Source organism: Camelus dromedarius, chromosome 10 (genome assembly GCF_036321535.1).
Source record: "Camelus dromedarius isolate mCamDro1 chromosome 10, mCamDro1.pat, whole genome shotgun sequence".
Taxonomy (NCBI): Eukaryota; Metazoa; Chordata; class Mammalia; order Artiodactyla; family Camelidae; genus Camelus; species Camelus dromedarius.
This window is the reverse complement of record NC_087445.1, coordinates 59367311-59390450: the sequence shown is the minus strand read 5'-3', so window position 1 is coordinate 59390450 and position 23140 is coordinate 59367311. Positions and strand designations below refer to the sequence as shown.

The window sequence follows — 23140 nt, the reverse complement described above, 5'->3', positions numbered from 1 at the left end:
GGGAGAGAACCGGGGAGGGACGGGAAAGAGAGAGAGAAAGAGCGAGAGAAAGTGCCTGCGTGAATGTCAAGATGAAGCACTTGTTTGGCACAACATCGTGATCATTTGAGGCTGAATGTTTATTATGGCACCAAGAATGCTGGAGGAGAAAAGGGAAACAAATGTGTAAAGGAAGTCGTTCCTTCCCGTCTTTAGTACCAAGCCTGGCACGTGTATGGGAACTTTTCCATCTCTGCCTGCATTTGTCATAAGAAATGGACTTTCTCAGATGTTCAGGAAAGCCACTGAAAACACAAGCATGTCCCACATGTTATCTGACTCTCCCTTTAACGGAGAGGTCCGGTCAGGATAGCTCTGATTACCCGCGCAGGACCAGGGACCACTGCCCCCGCCTCCAACACCTCCTCTCTCACCGTTGAGCATCCTCAGGGAGGGCCGTGCAGGACCAGGTTTCCTGAGTTTTTCTGCTGTGGGCTTCTCTTCCACAAACCACCCGAGGACAGTGCGCTCCTGTGTCCTCAGTGAGAACCCTGTCTCCCCAGGCTGGTTCCAGGGTACCACACTTATTCCTGCTGGTTCCCTTGGCTCCCAGCAGGCAGAAGCTGCACCAGAGGTCAAAAGGTCAAAAGAGGTCAAAAGAGGGACTGGCCTCCATCCCAGCAGTCTCCCTCTTTGTCCAGCCTCTTTCAGAGTCTTTCATGGACACAGGTGCTTTGACATTTGATGACCTAATGTTAGGTCAGGCCAGAAGAGGGGTACACATGTCCTTCCATACCTCCATGGGCCACCTGTTCCTCTCGTCCCCAGAAAGTTCCCAACTGCATTCTAGTTTCAAATCAAACCCTCACCCCTCAAGGAAATGGCCACATGGGGATGCATGTCTCCCCCTCCTCCCACTGACAGCATCCGCATCCTGGCTTCAGCCCCACTATGACCGGGTGGTACCACAGAGAAGAATGGCTGGATGTATTATTTTCCTACATTCACGTTAGCTTTTTACAAAATATGAACGGGAAAGGTTCTTTGTATCAGAAGCCTAAAACCCAGGGCTTTTAATGTGTTAGGAGTGAGAGAAGGGTATGCTATGACTTAACAATTTAATTCAGCAGGTATCTGTTGATTGGTTATGTGGAAAGACTGGTGCTGAGTGCTGGAGGGGAATAAAGATAAAAAGAAGATTGTTCCTCCTCCCTGGGAGGCCAGGTCGCATAGCCTCACTGACAGGGGAGGTGGAGCTAGCCTTGTGGTACCTGACGATTTGTGGTGGAAGCTCCGTTTTCTCTAGTGCCATCAATGTCAATTCATCATACCTCGCGTAGGGGGCGTGGTCTATCGGGGGAGGTGCCCAGGATTCAGAAAGAATTATTGGGGTGTTTTATTTATATGTGTTTATTTGTGTGTGTTAGTTCCTTGCCTTTACCTGAAGTTTATAGCATAAGATTGGGACCTTTGTTTTATTTTGGTGCAGATCAAAATTTCTTCTACTTTTGGTTCTTTTAGTTCATTTTAGTGGGTTTTAGAGAAACTTTAACACATTTGCACTAATGTTACTGCCTTCCTGTCATTGATTTTAATAGTTTGCTTACATTCATGATACTAGTCTTTTGTTATATATACATATTTTACTCTCCCCGTCCCTCCCGATTATTTACTCTTTAATTTTCTTTCCCATATTCTTTTCAACATTTAGACATTTTAAGTTTTCCTGTGATCAATTCTATTGATTCTTTTATAGTTTCTGCCTCTGATCATGCCAAGAAAAGCCTTCCCCACCCTGAAGTCAGATCGGTTCTGATTCTCTACTATTTTCTAATGCTTCCTAAGGGTTCTGCTTTTCACATTTAAGCCGAGACCCATTTGGAATTTGTTTAGATATAGGCTCTAAGGCTAAATTTACATGGTAATTTTTTTCCCCAAATGATAAGCCAGTTTCCCATCACCTCTGGAATGACAGTCCACGTCACACACACCAGATTCTCATTTATTTATGTGAGTCTCTTTCTCGACCATCTAGCTTCTTCCATAGCTTTGCCCATCCTGTGCTGGGACCTCACCACTTCAGTTGCTGTAAATTTGTGACATGTTTAACATTTGATAGGACAGGTTCTGCTTCTTTGCTCTTCTCCTTACTCTTCAAAGTTTTCTCAGGAGGTAACCTCTGTGATTTCCCTGTTCGCTCGCTGCTAGTGGAGAATGGATGTTGTTGGTACCTCGGGGTGGTGATGAGGCTCTCCCTGCTAGGTCTTCCCCCGTGTCACACACTACATCCTCCAGCCCAGAAATGACCCATTTCTTGCTTTGGGTCTGCTTTGCAATGAGTAATGAGGCCACTGGAGAGAGGAGCAGGTCTGCCGAGGACAGCCGTTTGGGGGATGGGGAACAGCACCTTGGACAATATGGCTAGAAGGTAAGGTTATTTAACCTCAAAAACGTGGTGGAGAACCAGCCTGATGAAGTTCAGGCTTTGGCATTAGAGAGAAAAGGCAGACTGTTTAAAATATAAGATGGGGAAGGCCTTCCGCAGGGAGCAGAAAGCAGCCTAAAAAGTCACGTGTTGATGGGCTCAGCCGCGCAGTAGTGCCCACGTGGAACTGAACGAATGACCCTCGGCTGGAAAAGGGCGACGTGGCGCAGGACAGGCAGGAAGGGCCTCCTGTCTCTGCTGTGGGTCCACTTCTCCAAGCTGGGGAGCACTTTGTTCTGCTCTTACTGGAGTGGGTGAGAGACCGGGTGGTGTTGAAAGGTTAGCCAAGAGATTAGAGCAGCTCGAATTACTAATCTTGGAGAAGAACAAACAGAGGAAAAAGTTAAAAGAGCTGAAGGAGGGTTCTCATACAGTACAGAGTAAACAGTTAATCTGGGCTGAAAACAGGAAACGTGTGATAAAAACCACTTACTTTACTGTGACAACAAAACGTCACGAATGGAAAGGGCATTTCTATGATAGCATGAAGGGCTGAGCGCAGAAATACTCAGATACTGGCACATTTGGTTAGTGGCCGGCACATCTAAGCTGTGTGACCCGCAGGGCAGAGTGGCAGCTGATGCATTTGTGCTGTGAATGTAACTCCCAGTTCGATGCTGGAACCCTGGTGTCAGCCAGTCAGTATATTCTCCTCCTGGTGGAACATCTATTTGGGAAATCTGGTTGCTGGGAAGAGCAAGATAATGACAGAGAGCTGTGTGATGATGAAGGAGCTAGAAGTCTGATGTGGTTCCCCCCCAAGTAGGAACCTATCGCCAAGTTAACCACAATGCCCACAGCATCTGCCCTCCGTCAGTGCTGAGGCATGAGTTTCTTTTTAATTGTGGTAAAATAATACATAACATAAAATGTACCGTGTTAATCCTTTTTCAGTGCACAATTTATTGGCAGTCACTCACCATGTTGTAAACCATCACCATGATCTATTTCTTAAATGTTTCCATCACCCCAAAAGGATACTCTGTTGACCATTAAGCAATAACTCCCCATTCCTTACCTACCCCTCCTCAACCCTTGGCAACTCTGATCTACTTCTGTCTGTCTGGATTTGCCTGGTCTAGGTATTTCATTTAAGCGGAATCATGCAATATTTATCCTTCTGTGTCTGGCGTATTTCCCTGAGCCTAATGTTTCTGGGATTCATCCACGTGGGAGCATGTGTCGGAATGCACTCATCCCTTCTTAGTTTAAAACTTTCCTCTTGTTGAGGACCACTGTCTGCTTCGTCTGATCATACTCCTTTTCTTCTTTTCGACATGTTTTCAGAGCCTCCTCTTCCGGAAGTAGACTTCTTCGCCGCGTGGGGTAGGGCTCTGCCACGCCTGAGGCTGCGGAGAGCCGAGGAGAAAAATGGACCTGTCAGGTCAGTAGTGGCTCCTTTTCCGTGGCTGCCGCTGAGCCCCCGGGGGCGTTTGGGACACTTTGGTTTGAGTGAGGAGGCACGTTCTCTTCTTGGCTTTACTTGGAGCAATGCAATCAGGGCCCCCTTTTTTGTTTCCTTGGGTACAGCCCTGGCCTTTGATTCCCACCAGCATCCTCCCTAATGAATAGAGAGACTTCTCAGGGGCCAGAGACAAGCATTTGGGCAGCTGAGGTCGGGAAATGAAATCCATTCCTTTGGTCACTGGGCAAGCGCTGGTTGAGTGTCTGTGATGTGTTAGGCACTGCCCCTTTCACTCACGTGTCCACATCCATCCGTCAGTGATGGTGGGTCAGGGACATGGTTTACCAAAGGCAGAACAGAGTTTCCTTTATTTCAGGATGATCTGGGCGTGTGTGTAGTGGTTCCTACACATGAAAGGGTCCTTTGGATATTTCTCTTAATTCATTCACGTGTTGAGATGTGGGCAAGACACTGCATCGTTAATGACTGCTTCTGGGAGTCCAGATAGTATTCGGATGGAATGAATTACCTCAGTCGGTGGGCTGTGTTGTGTTTAATTACGCTTTTATTCACAAAGTTCAAGATAGGATGAGAAAAGCAGAATTTTCCCTTTTTGGAGAGGAAGATGGAGGTTCTCCCGGGAGATGAGCATCTTACTGACAGGAGTAAGTCGAGGAGGTGGCAGTGACCCGCTTCCTTGACCTAACCCCCACTGCCTTATGTCACCCCTGGTCCTCTGGCCTCATGACCCTACAGTGCAGTCAAGGTGAAACGTGAGATGTCACACAACTGTGAAAAACAGGGTCTAAGATACTATCTGTGTGTCCATTTGGGATGGAACTGAGGCTTTGCCTGCCTTTCTGTTAGTTTGAGTTCAGTAAATGCACAAAGATGTTTCCAGGCGTGGCTGTGGCCTCGGTTGTTCTGTTTCTTGATTCCTGACAAGTCACTGGAAGGCATCGCACTTCTGTTGCTGTCAGGAGAACAGAAGTTGTGATACCACTGCCTGACAGAATTTGCAAGACAAACGTGCTGTTTAAGCCAGATGACTATGTAAGGCGGAGAGAAAAGGCAAATGACAGTCTGCGCTTGTGGCTCTGTGCCTGCCAGTGCCTCCAAAACAGGAAGTGGAGACCCGTGAGTCATTCGAGGGAGGGTGATGATTAGAAAGAGGGGAGAAGTCCTTCCAGAACAGTCCTGTTCTAAACTGCCACAACTGCTTCCTCAGCGTCATCAGGGCTGATCACCAGCAGGTGATTGGGGCGGTTTCCTTGGCTGACTGCGTGGTTGGCGCCGGGGGTAGCAGCTTTGCTGGCGTGTGACAGGCCTGCTTTGGCCTTGTGTGTTGCAGGTGCGGGGTGCGGGGCGAGCAGTGGTTTGGGGCACGTGGCGGAGGAGGGGCACTAGGACCAAGTCCCCCCCCTTAGCTTGGGGATCTGGGGTGGATGATGCAGCCTGTGGCTGGGCTCTCCTATGCTAGTGTCTCCACACTTGCCAGATCACAGGAATCACCTGGATGCTTTATCAGCAACATTCATTCTCAGACTCTACTGGAGATTTTGATTCAGTAGATCTGGGGTGGGGCCTGGGAACTTGTAAATTTATCAGGCAACTCGGGTGATTATGATCCTACTAACTGGGGAGACCGCTCTATGCCTCACGAATGGAGCCTCTAACAGGCAACGAACAGAACCAAGTGAGTGCAGGTGAGCCGCGACCTTGCACTTGAAGCCACCACCTCCATGGAAAGACAGGAGGGACCTGAAGACGTGCTTGTGGACAGCAGGCAGCTACTGTGCGTTTACCTTCTTTCCGGCGGCCCTGATTCATAGGGATCTTCAAGTCCCCAGGAAAGTTCTTGTAGGTGTTCCCTTGGAGGCTTCGCAAACGTTTGCCACTGGTGGCAGTGACAACTCAATGCCCTTAACTTTGTCCCTTTTGTAGAAAGCCCTTTGCTGAAAGTGAACCCCGAAACTCTGTGGAAATCAGGGGCCTGAGAGCACTTAGGAATTTTGGGAAACGGGTGGGTGGATACTTCCCAAATATGACACCTGCTATCAGGGAAGGCTAGTAACTTATGTGCCCTTAGGAAGCAGGAGGTGGGGCATGAGGAGTGTGGAGCAGGAAGTGTACATTTATTGGTAAAACAGAATTATGTGAGCTAATGAGTTTTGGACATTACACTAATCATATTTAGTGCTGATACAATTTCAACTCAAGAAACATTACTGGGGAGTCAGTCATAGCCAAAGAACTGTGCAGGGATTTGTAAGGATGTAAGAGTAAACCAGTCAAATCCCTGTTACCAAGCCTGACAGAGAAAGCAGACATCCGAGCACTTACTCCACTAGGGGCAGGAGGTGAGTCCCGAATAGCTGGGAATAAATAGGAAGGCACGATTCATTCTCAGAGTGTTTTAATCCTTACACTTCCTTTCACTGGCAGATTTTCTATTTGGTGGGATAAGTAATACTAAAACACAGGACAGAGTGGCACCTGATTGCTAGTGTGTTTCTTTGTCCACGTCTAGGGAGCGTGTGAGATTTTCCCTTTCTGGCTGTGGCAGGATGTTGTCAGACTCGATGAACTCATGGTGACTCTGCACTCCGTGCTTCTCATTCATTTCACAGGAACTTTGGGATCAGTGCGTGAACTGTAGGGAATGTAAATCACATGAGTTCCATTTTAGGTCCCCCCATGTGATTGTGTGGAGCCTTTTTGCAGACTTAGTGCATTAACTCTTGTAGGCAGTTGGCCTCCATGTGACTGTTAAATCCTTTCCCCAGCTGGGTTTTATTTGCCCACGTGAAAAATCACTGATTAGATCAACTTTATGACACATACACTCAGGGCAGTGATACGTGCAACAGCGTCTCCCAGCTAAGGGGGACTGCCTGGGCATCCATCCGCAGCCAGAACTTAGGAGATCCCTCACCCGGTGTCATCTGGCATTAACCGGAGTTCCATGACTGTTGGAGCTGTCAGACCGTCAATCCCACGTGGGCAAAGACTTCGTCTTACCCAGCGCTGTATCTCCAGTGCCTCAAAAAGTGTTGATCTCACAGCAGGTGCTCAATACGTATGAATAAATGAATGAATGAATCCCCCCAGCAAAGGTCTGATAGACATTTTCTTTTTTCTTCCAGTTCATATCAGGTGTTGGTGCTCCCCCTGGCCCTCCACAGCACATTTGTGTGTGATTCTGAAGATGCTACCTCATTCTTTAGCAATACTTCTGATGTTAATGGATATGTGGCTGCAGAACTACTGGCCAAAGATGTTCCCAATGATGCCATGGAGATATCTATCGGAGACAGGCTGTACTATGGGAAATATTATAACGCACCCTTGAAAACAGGGAATGATTACTGCATCGTATTACGAATCACAAGTGAATGGGATAAGGTATATTTCTTTAACAACACTGGTGAATTCTGTATTTTCCTCTTCTTGTGAAATTTAAATATTTGAACATCCGTTCCCCCGATATTTGAGGTGAACACTGCATGTAAGAACCCTAAAAATGTGTTGAATACTTTCACTTTTTAAAGGATGACAGGTGACATCTTTATAGAGGTTGATATTGTTAACTTCCTGGGGGACCTGTTTGGATCTGTGTTTGGACTGGACTAGGTTTGGTTCTTCTTCTTAAGCTTCACAAACACCCTCCTCCTATTGCAGTGCTGAAGCCTGAGTTGGAGAGGAAGGACTTGATCATTCTGCGGCTTCCCTGTACTCCGTCCTAGGCAGCTGCCTCCCCTCATTTTCCCAGAAGCAAGAGGGAGGGGCAGATTAAGCTCAGCACTATTTTCTGGCCCCATTTTCTGCTTCCATTACTTCCTTGGCTATCATGTAAGTCCCAGTCTCCTCTCCTTGCCTGTAGAAAGACAATGTTCTTGCAGCGGTGGTTCTTTCTTGAGACGTAGAATTCTATTCATTACATAATGAGCAAATGTAATGAGCTGGACAGGCAGAAGAGCAAGGGCTGGATCAGTCGACCAGGGATGGAAGATATTCTGAAGAACCATTTTGATGGTTGCCCTGGGAGAACTCAAAGCTTGTTGTAAGTTCATACTGGTTGGTAATGGAAAGAAGAAAGATTGTATTAATATTAAGAGAAACATCTCTTGGTGGATTTGAGCCATCTTACATGTAAGATTCATCACATACTTAAAACCGAAACAAGCTATTAAATTCTGTACAGGGCACAAGTCTAATGTGGGATTATCACACTTGATATGAAACCAAGAATAGGTCCGAGCAGCAAAAAGGTCTGGTGGTGTTTTGTGACAATAATGTGAGAATTAAAAACTGAAAGACCAAAGTCCAGAAGATACTGCCCTGAACTTGTTCCAAAGGTGTTTATTCCTTAGACAAGGCCTCCTTGCTAGAAAATTAGGTGGAGATCCTGACTTGGTATTCCCAGCACTGGCGGTACAACGTGAGTACCATTAGAGGTTGTGCAGAGAGCAGCTCTCTCAAACTGGGACTTTGATCTGGGAGGGTGTGTTGGTCAGCTTGGGCTGCCATTTCACAATGCTATAGACTCGGTGGCTTAAACAACAGACATTGATTTCTCACAGTTCTGGAGACTGGGAAGTCCGGGATTAAGGTGCAGGCTGATTTGGTTCCCCGGTGAGGGCCTGATTCCTGGCTTGCAGACAGCTGCCTTCTTGCTGTGTCCTCTAGTGGTGGGGAGTGAGTGAGCTCTGATCAATCTTCCTCATCTTATGTGGACCCTGATGCATGGGGGCCCTACCCTCATGACCTCATCTAAACCTAATTACCTTCCCAAGGCCCTCCCTCCAGATACCATCACACAGGAGTAGGGCTTCAGTGTACACATGAGTCCATAACACAGGGAATGAGGCAGGAGGTTATAAGAATTCTAGTTTGTAGTGTTGCAGAAAAACGTGTTACAGCCCAGTGTTACAGCTTGGTGTTACACCTCAGTTGTGACAGCAACCTGGATCCAGGCGAGAGACCAGGCAGCACTTGGAGAGTTTTGAGAACTCAGGTTTATTATGTCATTGGGCCCAGAGGAGTGAATACTCCAAGCTCTGGACCCTGTCTGCAGGTTTACACAGACTTTTATAGGCTGCCAGTTTACACTTTGCAACATCATATGCAAATAAGGTATAATAAAAGTTGACTAATTAAGAACAAGCTTTGTAGAAATGGACCAATCAGGAGTGAGAGAAATAACCAATCAGGAGTGAGGGAAATTGACCAATCAGGAGTAAAGGAAATAACCAATCAGGAGTGAGCTCAGGGAACCAATAGAATTTTAGGGGTAAGTTCCACTTTCCGTTTTAGAGGCAAAAAGTGAGATAGAGCCACTGGGCCAGGGAACCGTATGGTGCTGGCAGGAGAGTAGTGGCCCTGCTTGGAGGTCCTGCTGGTCTTTTTTTACCGGGCTTTCCACCTCAGTAGGAAACTTTCCCATGATGTCACTATACCTCTTTTTCATACAGTGAAGCAGAACATAGTTTCTGGTGTACAGCATAGTGATTCAGTTATACATATATGTATTCTTTTTCATATTTTTCATTATAGATTATTACAAGATATTGAATATAGTTCCTTGTGCTATACAGTAGGACCTTGTTGTTTCTCTGTTTTATGTATAGTAGTTTGCATCTGCTAATGCCAAACTCCTAATTTATCCCTCCCTCCACCTTTCCCCTTCAATAACCATAAATTTGTTAAGCTTGTTCTTTGAAAAAATTTATATTTGGGCTCACCTGTTTGAATTGCTGTTACTTGCCCTGTGGGTTTCAAATACGTTAGTGTTGCAGTCATATTAAAATCAGTTGTGATTTATATATTTATGTATTTTCTTTTGTAAACAGCTTCATCAAGATACAGTTCACCTACTGTATAATTCTAAAACGTACAAGTCAATGGTTTTTAGTATATTCACGAGATGATGGTAATGCAACCGTCTAATTCTTCAACATTTAGTAGTGATTATTTTTTATATTTATTTTTAGTTGTGGTAAAATACATGTAACATAAAATTTACCATCTTAGCAACTGTATAACACTTTAGTAGGGTTGAGTACATTTACATTGTTATGAAACCAATCTGCAGAATTTTTCATCTTGCAAGACTGAAACTGTACCTGTTAAAAAACTCCCCATTCCTCCTTCCCCTCCCCAGATCCTGGCAACTGCCCCTTTACTTTCTGTCTCTATGAACTTGACTACTTTAGATACCTCATATAAGTTGGATCATACAGTATTTATCTTTTTGTGATAGTCTTACTGCATTAAGCATAATGTCCTCAAGATTCCTTCATGTTGTAGCAGGTGTCAGGATTTCCTTTCTTTTTAAGGCTGAATAATATTCCATTGTGTGTGTGTGTGTGTGTGTGTATACACATGGCATTTTGTTTATCCATTCATCTGTGGATGGACACTTGGGTTGCCTCCATATTTGGCTATTGCAAATAATGCTGCTATGAACATTGGTATTCAAATATCTCTTTTAATCTCTGCTTTCAATTTTTGGGGGTATATACACCCAGTTGTGGAATTTTTAGATTGTTTGGTAATTTTATTTCTAATTTTTTTGAAGAATCCTCATACTATTTTCCATAGCAACTTCACCATTTTACACTCCTACCAACAGTGCACAAGTGTTCCAATTTCTCCACATCCTCCCCAGCACTCGCTGTTTTCTGTTTTGATGACGGCCATCCTAGTGGACATCAGGTGGTTCCTCACTGTGGCTTTGGTTTGCATTTCCCTAATGGTTTATGATGTTGAGCATGTTTTCAGGTGCTTTTAATACTTTGTCTATCTTCTTTGGCGAAATGGTTATCCAAGTCCTTTGCCCATTTTTAAACTGATTTATTTCTTTGTTGATGAGTTTTAAGAGTTCTTTACATATTCTGGATATTAATCCCTTATGAAATATGTGATTTACAGATATTTTTCCCATTACATGAGTTGCCTTTTTATTCTGTTGAGAGTGTCCATGGATACAGAAAAGTTCTTAATTTTTTTTGAATCACATTTCTTTCTTTTTTTATTGAAGTGTAGTTGATTTACAATGTTGTGTTAAGTGTCAGATGTATAGCAAAGTGATTCAGATTGTATATATAATTTTTCAGGTTCTTTTCCATTATAGATTTTTATAAGATATTGAATATAATTCCCTGTGTTATGCAGCAGGTCCTTGTTGTTTATTTTTTTCTTCTCCCCCTGTCCCTGCACCCATTTGTCTATTTTATATATAGTAGTGTGTATATGTTAATCCCAGACTTCTAATTTATCCCATCCCCTTACCCCCCTGGTAACCATAAGTTTGTTTTCTATGCTTGTGAGTCTATTTCTGTTTTGTATGTGACTTCATTTGTGTCATTTTTTGGGATTCCACATATAAGCGATATTATATGATGTTTGTCTTTGTCTCACTTCACTTAATATGATCATCTCTAGGTCCATCCATGTTGCTGCAAATGGCATTATTTCATTCTTTTTTGTGGCTGAGTAATATTCTAATATATATGTATGTATATCACATCTTCTTTATCCATTCATCTGTCAGTGGACTTTAGGTTGTTTCCATGTTTTGGCTATTGTAAACAGTGCTGCTATGAAAAGTTTTTAACTTTAATGAAATCCAGTTTGTCTATTTTTTCTTTCATTGCCTGTGCTTTTTGTGTCATATCTAAGAAGTCATTGCCAAATGGAATTTCCTGAAGCCTTTCCTTTATGTTTTCTTCTGAGAGTTTTAGGTCTTATATTTAGATTTGATCCATTATGAGTTAATTTTTGTATATGGTGTTAGGTAAGGGCCCCATGTGATTCTTTTGCTTATAGTTATCCAGTTTTCCCAGCACAATTTGTTGAAAAGATTTCCTTTCCCCATTGAATGGTTTAGGCACTCTTGTCAAAAGTCATTTTTAAGCAATCATCTGATAAATATGCCAGAGTTTATTTCTGGGCTCTCTGTTCTGTTCCATGGGTATATGTGTCTGTCTTTATGCCAGGACTACCCTGTTTTGATTACTGGAGCTTTGTGGTAAAATTTGAAATCAGGAAATACGTTTTCCAATTCCCGCTTCTTGTTTTTCCTTCTGAGTATCTGTCCCAGTAAACAGCATTACCATCTTCCCAGTTGCCAAGACAGAAATCTAGGAATAATTTTTGTCTCCTCCCTTCTTCTTCTTGTGTAGTTTGTCATCAAATTGTGTCAATCCTATCACTTTCATGCTGTTTAAAAATCATCCTTTTCTCTCCTTCATCAGCACTGTTTTTAGCCTTTGACATCTCTTATCTGAACATCCGTTTTCTGACTCATCTTCTTGTCTCTGTTCTACCTGTCTCCTTCCTATCTCTGGCCTCCATCCTACTGCCCGAATGAGTTTTATAGAATGCACATCTGATCAAGGCACTCCATTTGAATGAGCGCCCTTCTTCGTCTGGCCCTGCCAATTTCTCCCATTTAGTACACTCAGTTCCTAAGTAACTTGCTGTTTGAGGTGCTTTTCCTCCCCCAGTGTCTTGAAATACACCCCTCACTGGTTCTTCTTGCATGTTATCTCCCACTGGATGCTCTTGATAACACTAAGCATCAAGGCGAAATTCAGTCGCATTCAGGACCTTATGGCCATTTTAAGCCTTTCCCAGAATTTCCAGTAAGAATATAGTTTTTCAGTTTTTAATAAAATAAACCCATAATGCCCAAGGCTGTCACTTGAAGGAGAGTCTCCTAATGAAGTTGGAGGGGTCTTTCTCTAACCCTTGCTGTTTACTTTCCTCTGGGGAATGCTTTGCTGAGTTTTACCATAGATTAACAGTGATCCCAGCATCCCTAAACTAATACACATGTAATAACAGCAGGGGAGAGAAAGAGAAGATGTGTAATTCCAGTGGGTTTGTGGGTTGCTTCTGTCATGAGTGAGCTTTCATATATATTCTTTTTGCTTTCTTCCTGGTTCTTGGCTACATTTGGGTAAATATCATCTAGGTAAGTGAAGTATTCGTATATGCCAGACCTTCTCGTAGCCTTGCCCGTAACGTGCGTCACTGCTTCTTGCTGAACCTGGATGTGACCTCAGAATCCTTCCCGACATAGTTCTCCAGGCAGTCAGTGCCAGTTGCTGAGAGCTGGCAAGGGGAGTGGAACGTATCGCCATTCCTGCGCTCTCCCCGCCGTGAGTGCATCCTGAGATCTATTGGAAAGCTTTAGAAGTGATCCTAGGGTCACTTCTGTCCCTGCTACCCGTGCCAGTCCCCTGAACACGTGGTGATCATATGGCCAAACTGTAAGATGTTAGAGCTAGAAGAGACTTTTAAGGAACTTGTGGTCCAAAATAAAAGATAAAAGCCCTGCTACTTGGGGGGCTAACGTGTGTTATTTGAACTGACACCACATGCCACCTACTTATACGTGTTGCTGTGGCTTCCTTTACAGGTGAAAAGAAGCTCCTGTGCACTCTGGGCCCAGGTAAAAGGTAAAACCGTTTTCTGCCTAAGGCTGCTTTCCTTGTTTCTCCTCTGCAGCGTCAAGTGTATGTTAATGAGATTTCTTTTTAAATGGTCGCAGGTGACAGAAATGAATCTCATACTAGCCTAGAGAAAGCCATAGCTGAAAAGGATGAGGGGTGGGGTGGTGGGGGCAGCTCATGGAATCAGAACCAGAGTGGTGCCACCAGGATGCCAGGAACTGGGACTTGGGACTCGACACCATGAGGAGGACTCTCCTTTTGTGGCTCTTGTCTCTTGTCTCTGTTTCTCGGTGTGAGTTGGCCTCCTTTTCTCCAACTGTAAGCTGTGTGGTGGGGAGGGATGGGCGTGAGCTGCCCCAGCGTAGCAGCTTCGGTGGGAACAGACAATTTTTCAATTTGGGAAAAGAGTCTCTTGTTTTAAGTGACCATGGGATGAATCACTGTGTACAGGAGACGGAGCAGTATGATCGCCTACCTTGGGTTTGGGGCTTATTGGTATGGCTTGGGCGGGGGTGGGGTGCAGGTCAATATAACCAACAAACCCCACCAGGGTTGCGTGGAGAGGGCTTCACAGTCCCCGTCAGGAAAAGAGGCTCAGAAGAACACACTGACAGACCCAAACAAAGAGCTACAGAAGTCCACTCCTTTCCACTGTTTGGCTGCTTAGCCTGTGCACACACATACACGTCCAATAGTAAGAAAAACACCCTCCTTGATGAAAGTGGAATTATCCTCCAGAGAGCCAAAAATGGCACCCAAGTGGAAGACAGCCCAAATGTGGGTCTGTTACCGAATCCAGCTCCAAGACCAGGCTTTTGGGGGCCGATCCATTCCTCTTGGTGGAATCTAGACGTGTTTCTCATGATCTCTTTAGCCATCTATGGCTAAATGGAAAATTCAGCCGTTCTCAAAGCCACAGCATATAATATGAAGTGGGAAAGTGGACGATCACAGTAAGTCCATTGATTTGGAAAGGAAGAAAAGATAAAGGACTGTGCAGTGGTCAGGGGCCCCATAACAAGGACCACATGCAGGAAGAGCAGGCATCTCCTGCCCCGGCAGCAGAACGGGTCACTTGGTCAGTCGGTTTGGCTGCCCGGGGCTCTGCCTGCTGGGGTACCCTTGTCCATTTCCTCCAGAACCTCCCCTAAGAGATGAGGTGAGGACGAACCCTGCTGAGTGCCTCACAGCTTAAACATTCTGCCTCCCCTGCACGGGCGGTTATCCGGGAAGGGGAGCGGGGTTAGGGACTGAGCAATCGCAGGTCCTTGTTTGCCAGGCTGGGATTTCCCTGGCAGAACGTTTCTTTAAACCAGCAGCCAGCCTACTGGATTTGATTTGTAGGAATTCCATTAGTTTGTAGCTAATACCAGAAATCTTGTCAAGTGTATGACCTTTTGGATCTGGATCTTTTCCTTGTGGTTCCTGCGTCCTAGCAACAGCCTGAGGAATTCTGCTCTTAGCCCGGAGGCTCAGGTTAACTCCTCACATCCTGTCCCTTACCTCAGAACGGCGCATAACAGTGGGCTGGGGTGGTTAGGAAAAGCTCCCATAACCCTGCTTCCAGGTGGATTCCAGGGCACGGCAGCTTGCAATTGATTTGTTACCCTGTCAGGAGAGGGTACCTAGCAGGAAATGTTTGGAGGGACCTGGAGAACTGGGCTTCCTTCATCTGTCTGCTTATCCCCTAAACTCATTTCCCATCTTTTTATCTCTACTCACACTAAGTTCAGCATTGTAGGGGGCGTGGCTTTTCCCCTGGGCAAGTTGTAGTACCTGACCGTCCGCCGTCTTGCAGTGCAGATTGCCAGGCAGTGAGCGCCTCTTCTTTCTTTTTCAGTTTTCTTGAGAAAGTAATTTACATATCATGTTCAACGTGTACAGTATGATGATTTGATGAGTGTATATATTGCAAAATGATTACCACAATAGGGTTAGTTAATATCTCCATCACCTCACATAATTATCATGTATTTTATGTATCTATATGTATATAAAATTTGTGTATGTGTGAGTGTGTAAGATCTACTCTCCTCGCAGCTTTCAAGTATACAATACAGTATTGTTAACCAGAGTCACCATGCCCTACATTAGACCCCCGGCATGTATTTATCTTGTATCCAGAAGTTTGTCCCCTTTGACCAGCATCTCCTCGCTTCCCCCACCCCCCAGCCCCTGGCAACCACCATTCTACTCTCGATTTCTATGGGTTTAGCTTTTTCAAATTCCACACGTAAGTGAGATCACACATACTTGTCTGACTCTGTCTGACTTATTTGACTTCGCATAATATGTAAGAGCCTCTCTTAACAAAGATGTGTGCTGTTACATTTCTGTGTGCAGACGGGCTGAGCGCCCTTCCCTGGAATTTAATGACGGCCACAAGGAACAATCACACATTCCGCCATTTGGACATTTTCCTGCCAGTTCAGATCCTAAAGCTCTCAGGGTGGGAACGGAGTTTCCACAAACAAAAAAAGGTGCTTTTACCAGAAGAATGGAGGTGTACGAGCATCCTGGACCGGCATAGGAACAATAGTTTCCAGAATAATCCACTGCTTTCCGCAGCTGTTCGGTGTGATTAATAAACTCACACTGAGTTGAAGAAATGGCCAAAGAGCTGGCTGCAGTCATTCTATTGTGATTAAGTTAACAGGAAGGATTTTGCTTTGGGAATGTCCAAGTGGCTTTTTGCAGTGCCTTTTCCCCCTCATATGGTAAGAGAATTTGAACCTTTGAGCTCAAGCTACTAGAAAGCTCTGAGATCATAGAAAACCTACTGTTTTGTTGAAATTCTGGAGCCAGTTCCAGCATATACACATCTGTGTACCAAATTTACCTGGGCTGTGCACTCACCTGGCAGTCTCCTTTGCAAAAATTTTGGAGATTGCCATTTCAGAAAGTAATTTAGACAGAACTAGAATCCAAATTCATCCTGAAATTGTATCTGTTCATTCGTGCCAAACAACAGCCCCCTTCTTGCCATTGCCCGCTGATGAATTATGCTATTTACCTTTGCAGATTGCCCCTAAAAGAGCTTCGTGGTGATTACCAGGGAACCAGCAGTCGGTTTGATGAGAAATGCAAAGGCCTGGACTTCCCTGCCCCAGTCCTGCTCGTAGTCAGACAAATGTCTTTGAAATTATATTTAACTTGGCTGATTCTCTATTGTCTCCCTCCGGGATCTCTGAGAGCCCTTCCAGCCACAAAGTAGTAGGAGTCTCTGCTTTCTTGAGTCACAGGGCAAGGTCATTTGATACATGTGAGATGATGATTAAACTGTAATCAGGGAACATTCTTTAGTCATAGGCATGAAACCTCTGAGTCATTAGTGACTACTCCTCTTTCTCTTAGCCCACATTTTGCACTTCTCTAATTTTCATTTCTGTATTCACTCCCTGAGCAGGGGCCGTTGTGTGTGCAGCATGGAAGACGGGCCCAGCCTCCTTTCTCATCTCTCACCGTAGGGTTCAGATTCAGCGTCCCCCTTCACCCCAGCCTGCACTACTGCCCGGCGTTTTTCTAAAGTGCAGCGCTGATTTTGTGACTTCCCCTGACGGTGCCTGCATAGTTCTCCATCAGTTCTCAGTCTGGTTTCCAAGACCTCAGGTGGCCACCAATGTCCTCTTCTCCATTCAAACTGACGCGCCAGCTCTGTTCTGGACACAGCCCTTGCTTTCCCTCCTTAATGTCTCTGCTCATATGATTACTTGCTCACTTCTGCCCTGGATTGCCCTGTAACCTTCCTGTAATTTCTGTTTATTACAGTCCCTCCCATTCTTCAAGATTAAAATCAAATGCCATCTCCTCTTTGACACTTTTTACAACTTCCTCAACTGGACAGGATCTCTCCCCCTCTCTCTTTAGCCATCCTGCTGTAATTTCAAGCAGCTGGTGCACTTGTCTTTTCTTACTTGATTTCGTCCCCTTGAGGGAGGGCATTTGAAGAGCTGCACGGTGCCTGGCACACATGAGACGCCTAATGAGAATTTATTGAATCGGGTTGAATGATTCCCGGGGAACCAGCAGGACAGTCTGACTGTAAAAGGAAGCATAGTAGGAGCAATACTTACCAAATTAAAAAGCCAGAGAAGACTGACATCAAGATTTAAGCCTGGTGTGTATGTATACGTGTGAATACGCTGCACCTGTGTGTGTATACACACATACACATGCACCCATTTTAAACCTTCGTCATTGTGGTAGGTAGAATTCTCATACGACTTCACAAATTCCTGGTCCCTGGGGTACACCCACCTTCTCTCAGTTACTCATTCAAAAGCTCTTCTAAGTGTTGCTGTGAAAGGATTTGAAGATGTAATTAAGGTCCCAAATAGAGAGATTATCCAGATAGACCTGACCTAATGATTACATGAACCCTTTAAATCTGTGTCTAGAGGTCACAGACTGGGGAAACTGGAGACTGAAAGGGAGAGATGGATTTGGCATAAGGGTTTCTCCTGCTGGCTTTGAAGATGCAGGGGACCACACGGCAGGAATGCGGGCAGCCCGTAGGAGCTGAGTGGCCAGTAAGAATATGGGACCCTCAGTCTTCCGACGACAAGGAGCTGAATTTAGCCCATAACCTGCATGAGCTTGGAAGCAGATTCTTCCCCGGGGCCCCTAGAGGGAAATGCAGCCCACCTGCATTGACCGCAGCCTTGTAAGACCCTGAGCGGAGGACTCAGTCACAATGTGCCTGAACTTCTAACCCATGAAACTGTGAGCTAATAAATGGGTGGTAGCTGCCAAGTGTATGGTAGTTTGTTCAGCTGCCACTGAAGATGAATTCAGTAATGTTGCTGGTTCATCAGGCTTTACTTACCTCCAAATTAGCTATCTACTTCAGTCTCCTTTGCCATCTCCTACTTGCAGGGGATTCAAGTGAGGGGGCCCCAGAATAGCAGAGATGAATTTCACACACTAAACAGAAGTCACAGTGCTAATTATTATCATATATTTGTGCCTTTCCAACAACCGAATTGTTGCTTTCAGGAAATGACCCTGCTGGTGTAAATCCATGAAAAACTGTCCACAGCCCTATAGGAAGTCCTCAAGCTGTCACAAAGTCTGAGAGTAGGAACAGGGCCTTTCTAACCGGCTCTTCAACACCTGTGATGTTTACGGTAGTCGAAGGGTTAGAGATAAGCCCACGGAAGCCCTGTCACTCCTCCTGAGCCACCCTGAGGAGGTTGGTGGAGTTTGAGTCTAATGGATTTCCTCGCTTTCAGAATGAGTCATTGAGAATCTGGGATGTAACTCGTGATTCACTCATTTGGGCTTTTAAAAGAACATTCTGCAAGTGATTTAGAAGGAAAATAAGTTTGGTTTCATGGCAGGAGACCTTGGAAGGGAGGGTAACCAGAGGATGACAAAGCTCTAAAAAATGTAATTCACGTTGGCCAGTTGTAAGTTTCCTCGGTAAAAAATTAACATGGGAAGTCCCTAAAGAAGCCTGGGGCTACACCGTGAACGCTCAGGATTAGGTTGACTCAGATGTTCAAGAGAGTTCATATACAAAGCAGAAAAAAGACGTATAACCAGGAACTGTTCAACCAGCAAGAATCATGCCTGGAGCTGCAGCCCGAGTCATGTTATGCAGAGTGAATAAGGGTGATTTCCCAGTACTTCCCTTTAGAGTAGAACATAGGTGGGCTCCCTGCTAAGGGTGAAGGTCGTCCTGCTGCTGGATGGTCAGGAGAACGTCAGGTTCCTCAGCTCCTACTTTGCTGCTTTCCTGTGGTTTGTGAGGAGGGGGTACTTGAAAGCAAAAGAAGAGCTAACTGCTCTCCGTAAGTTAAAGTCTTCTGACCTGGATGAAGCACCTTCTAGCAGGTTGGAGAAACCACTGCAAGTGATCTTTGAGAAATCTTAATGAAGAAGGGAAAAATAGGTAGACTGGGAGTGAACAAAGAACACAGAGCTCTGTATAAGGGAGACAGATTTTGCAAAGTATGGCTGAGGAAAACTTGAAGTCAAAGCCAGGCAAGATCTTCAAGAGACGGTTCTGTGTCTACCTGGGAGAAGAAGCCACGGTTCCCAGCAGTCAGCCTGGGAGCTATGAGCAGATTAGGTGAGACTGCTCTTCTCTTGTTTGCACAGAGTCACTAATTGGATGGGGAAATGTGGCAGGTACAATGTATTTTGATTTCAGCCAACACTTGACAATGCCCTGTGGACAGTGTGGGGACGTGAGGGCTGTGTGTGAGCTTAGAAATGGCAGAATGACTATGCAAATGTTGCTTATTAATGAGTTGATGTAGAATCCAGGAATATGCAGAATATGGGTCGGTGTCTACAGTCATCCTCAGCCCACCATCATCATCAATCAGTGATTCAAAATATAGAGAGGACGAAACTATAGAGAAAACATGATGACCAGCATTGGGAGGAACACGGGTAGATTGGATGAAATGAGCAGTATAGGAAAGTACCAGCTTCTTGCCACCATTTCCAATGCTCTGTTTTCTCTTAAAAAAAAAAAAAACCTGGGGAATTTAGTACATAAAAAGGTCTTCTCAGTGTTTTAATTTGCATTTTTGCTTGTGAGAGGGAGAGCTGATCAAAGATTTGTCAGTCATCTGTATTCAGGTTTCATATGTGGTTTACCTTTTGATAGAATTTGCTCCTTTTGCTATTGAGGTATTTGTCTTTTCCTTATTAATTTGTAACACTCTCTATATGTTAACCCCTTGCTTATTAATTATTCTCATTATTTTACCCAGTTTTCCACTTGCCCTTTAAACTTACTTATGGTGGTTTTTGGTTTACAGAAGTGTATGTTTTTTAATGTGGTCAGATCTCTCATTCTCTTATTTTAAGGTTTCCATATTAATAAATGTGCTTAGAAAAATTTAACCTGCTTTAATATTAAATATATAGTCATTTACATTTTGTCCCAATTCTCTAAGTCTTCAGCTTAAGTCTTAAATCCATCCAGATTTTATTTTGGTAGAGAGTATAAGCTCTAGTGGTCAAAATTACTTTATCGTAAATGGTTAGCCAATTTTCTCAACGTTAGTTAAGAATAATGTATCATTTCCCCAGTGATTGGGGAATGACAATGACAAACAAAATGACAGCAATAATAATTAACAATAGCTAACATTTGCCAATTGCTTACTGTGTGCTAGGCCCAGGTCTGACATGCCTTAACTCATCTGTTTCTCCCAGTAACCTAATAAGGTGGATACTATCATTATGATTCCCGTGCTGTTACATCATCCCTCTTGTGAGGAAACCGAGGCACAGAATGGCAGAGTAACTTGCGCAAAGTCACACAGCTGGGGAGTGGTGGTGTTCACATGCAAACCTGGACAACCTGACTCCAGTATTCAAGCTTGGAAGTTATTTTATGTGCTTGGGTTTGTTTCTGGGCTTTCTACGTTGTTCCAGTGCTGATACTGCACTATTTTAATATCTGGTAATTCAAGTCACTAAAATCAGTCCTCTAATTTATTTATTTATTTATTTATTTACTAATTTCTAATTTAACCACAGCTCCTCCTCCCATTTTCCAATATGGCTTCTTAAAATATCAGGGCTTTTTTCTTCTGAATATCAAAAGTAGCCAAAATATAAGCCACATTTTTCGAGAAAATCTCTCTCTTTTTTTTTTTTTTTTTTGGAGAAAGTCTCTTGACAGCACTTTCTAAGGTGATGGTTTGTTGGGCTCTTGACCAAGCGGTATGTTCCAGTAGAAGGAGTCCACTCTTAGCCTGGTTGTCGAGATCCGAGTGATGCCAGTCAGCAGAACTGTCTGCAGTGGTACAAAGACGTTAAAGCTGTGTTGTCCAGTGTGGTGGCCACTCACCGTGTGTGGCTACTGGGCACTTGAAATTTACATGTGAAATTGAGCACTTATAATAGTATGACTGAGAAACTGAATCTTAAATTTAATTTAAATTAATTTAGGTTTAGATAGCCACATTGTGGTGTGGCTGCTGTGTTTGACAGCACAGAATTAATGATGAAGAAAGAAAGCAGCTTGAACTGTTCTCAAATGTGCCTCATTCACTGCCAGGGAAGTAAGTCACCTATGTTTTGAGGGTCTCAAGTCCAGAGGCTACTGTTTTTCCCTCTCAAATCCCCCTCCCCTTCTTACAGTAACAAATCATTGCTTTTGGTGTAATCAGCTCTTCCAAGGCAGACTAAGCATATACCTGGGGCACTGGTAAACGGAGCATAGAGAAAAATGAAATAGTCAACCCTCTGTATCTGTGGGTTCCACATTCATGGATTCAACCAACCGTGGATTCAAAATATTTGGGAAAAAATCATTAAAAAAATCCAAAAACCAAAACTTGAATTTACTATACACTGGCAACTGTTTACCTAGCACTTACATTGTATTTACAGCTGTTTACATAGTTGTATTAGGAATTAAAAGTAATTAGTGATGACAAAGTATACAGTAAGTTATATGCAGCTACCACACTACTTTATCTATGGGACTTGTGCATCTGAGGATTTTGGTATCTGAGTGGGGGTGGTGGTGCCTGGAACCAATACCCCGTGGATACTAGAGGCCTGACGATAATTTGATATTCCAACAATGACAACTGCAACAAATCGTCTGGAAAAATTTGGAATTGATTGCACTTCCTTAAATTTATTCCATGGCTTGGTGGTTTTTTAATTTTTAATTCTATACATGCAGAGTCAGCCCCCTGGAATCTTTTCAGTGTCTGTTGGCAGCATTGTACACAGACTTTTGTTCTTCCAAAGGGGATCATGAATCACCACAGCCTGAGGCCCTATCATCAGCCTGTGCAGGAAAGATCTGGGTCTGTACCCCTCACTTCTGTGGGGGAGAACATGGCCCCCACACTGCTGCAGACAGAGCTGGATTCAGATCTGCTCTGGGAAAGCATGTGCTGTGGTCAAAAGCAAAGACCCTGGAGTCAGACAGCTTGGGTTTGAATCCTGGCTCTCGCATTTACTAGCTGGCTCAACTTGGGCAGGTTTCTTAACCACTCCATGCCTCGATTCCTCATCTGTAAAATGGGAATAATAATTGTACCCAGTGTAATAACAGTACACGGGGTACTATTATTATAATACTTGTTGCTATTATTGTACCCACTGAGGGATGAGAAGAGGTAATTAGATAGTAAGTGTGAAGTAAGTGTGTGTAAATTAAAATGAAACCTTTAGTTTAGAACAGGATGCTCTGATGCTCTGATTTAGTTGGCCCCAATGTGCAGCTCAAATGTAGGTGTTTTTCAGTTAATAACCAGGAATCTCCCTGACGTCGGCATGTGATGCACCCCAAAATAGAACACATGTATGTCTTTCAAAGAGCTTTTCCATCAGTTTTCTTATTTTATCCTCACAGCAACCTGCTGAGCAGAGCAGGGAGGTACCATTCTTGCTGATGTCTAGGGAAAATGACAGGTGACTCTACCCAACAGAGAGGATTTGTGTGCTCTATCTGACCACTGGAGCTAACTGTAATTTTTGGAGCAAAAGTCCAAATGATGTCAGGACGACGTCTTCCTCCATGCAAAGGAAAACTGCTCATAAAATTCTATCAGGGTTATGGACTAGGGAGAGGACAGGATGCTGTATTTGTGTGCTCAACAGGATCAGATTCATCCCTTGTAATTTGAATGTGTCCTGGTTTATGCTTCCTTTTCAGAAATACCATGGAACTATGTTTTCCTGAGGCCCAGTTCTCAGGGCCAACTCAGGGGGCACAGAGGCACTCTGGGCATTCTTGGGATGGTTTGTCAGACGGGGCCAAGCTCTGGTTAAAACGGAGTGAGCACAGCGGGGTGTGCGCCGTGGGTTCAGTGTGTGGTTTCGTCC

General features: G+C 44.2%; 1 protein-coding gene across 40 annotated transcripts in view; it reads left to right on the top strand.

Moving 5' to 3' along the window:
- SUSD1 (sushi domain containing 1) overlaps positions 1–23140 on the top strand; it is a 145683-nt gene that overhangs the window by 82636 nt on the left and 39907 nt on the right. For 31 of the 40 annotated variants that reach the window (XR_010382774.1, XR_010382779.1, XR_010382776.1 and 28 more), the window contains 3 exons: positions 3752–3848; positions 7016–7274; positions 13297–13336. Coding sequence is in view for 26 of the 40 variants with exons in the window: in XM_064490418.1 (XP_064346488.1) it covers positions 3752–3848; positions 7016–7274; positions 13297–13336 (396 nt within the window). In the remaining 14 variants the exon portion in view is untranslated. Of the gene's footprint in view, positions 1–3751; positions 3849–7015; positions 7275–7550; positions 7722–13296; positions 13337–15673; positions 16332–16351; positions 23135–23140 lie in introns of those variants that run through there. The other 9 variants (XR_010382782.1, XR_010382783.1, XR_010382785.1 and 6 more) reach the window with 5 other exon arrangements.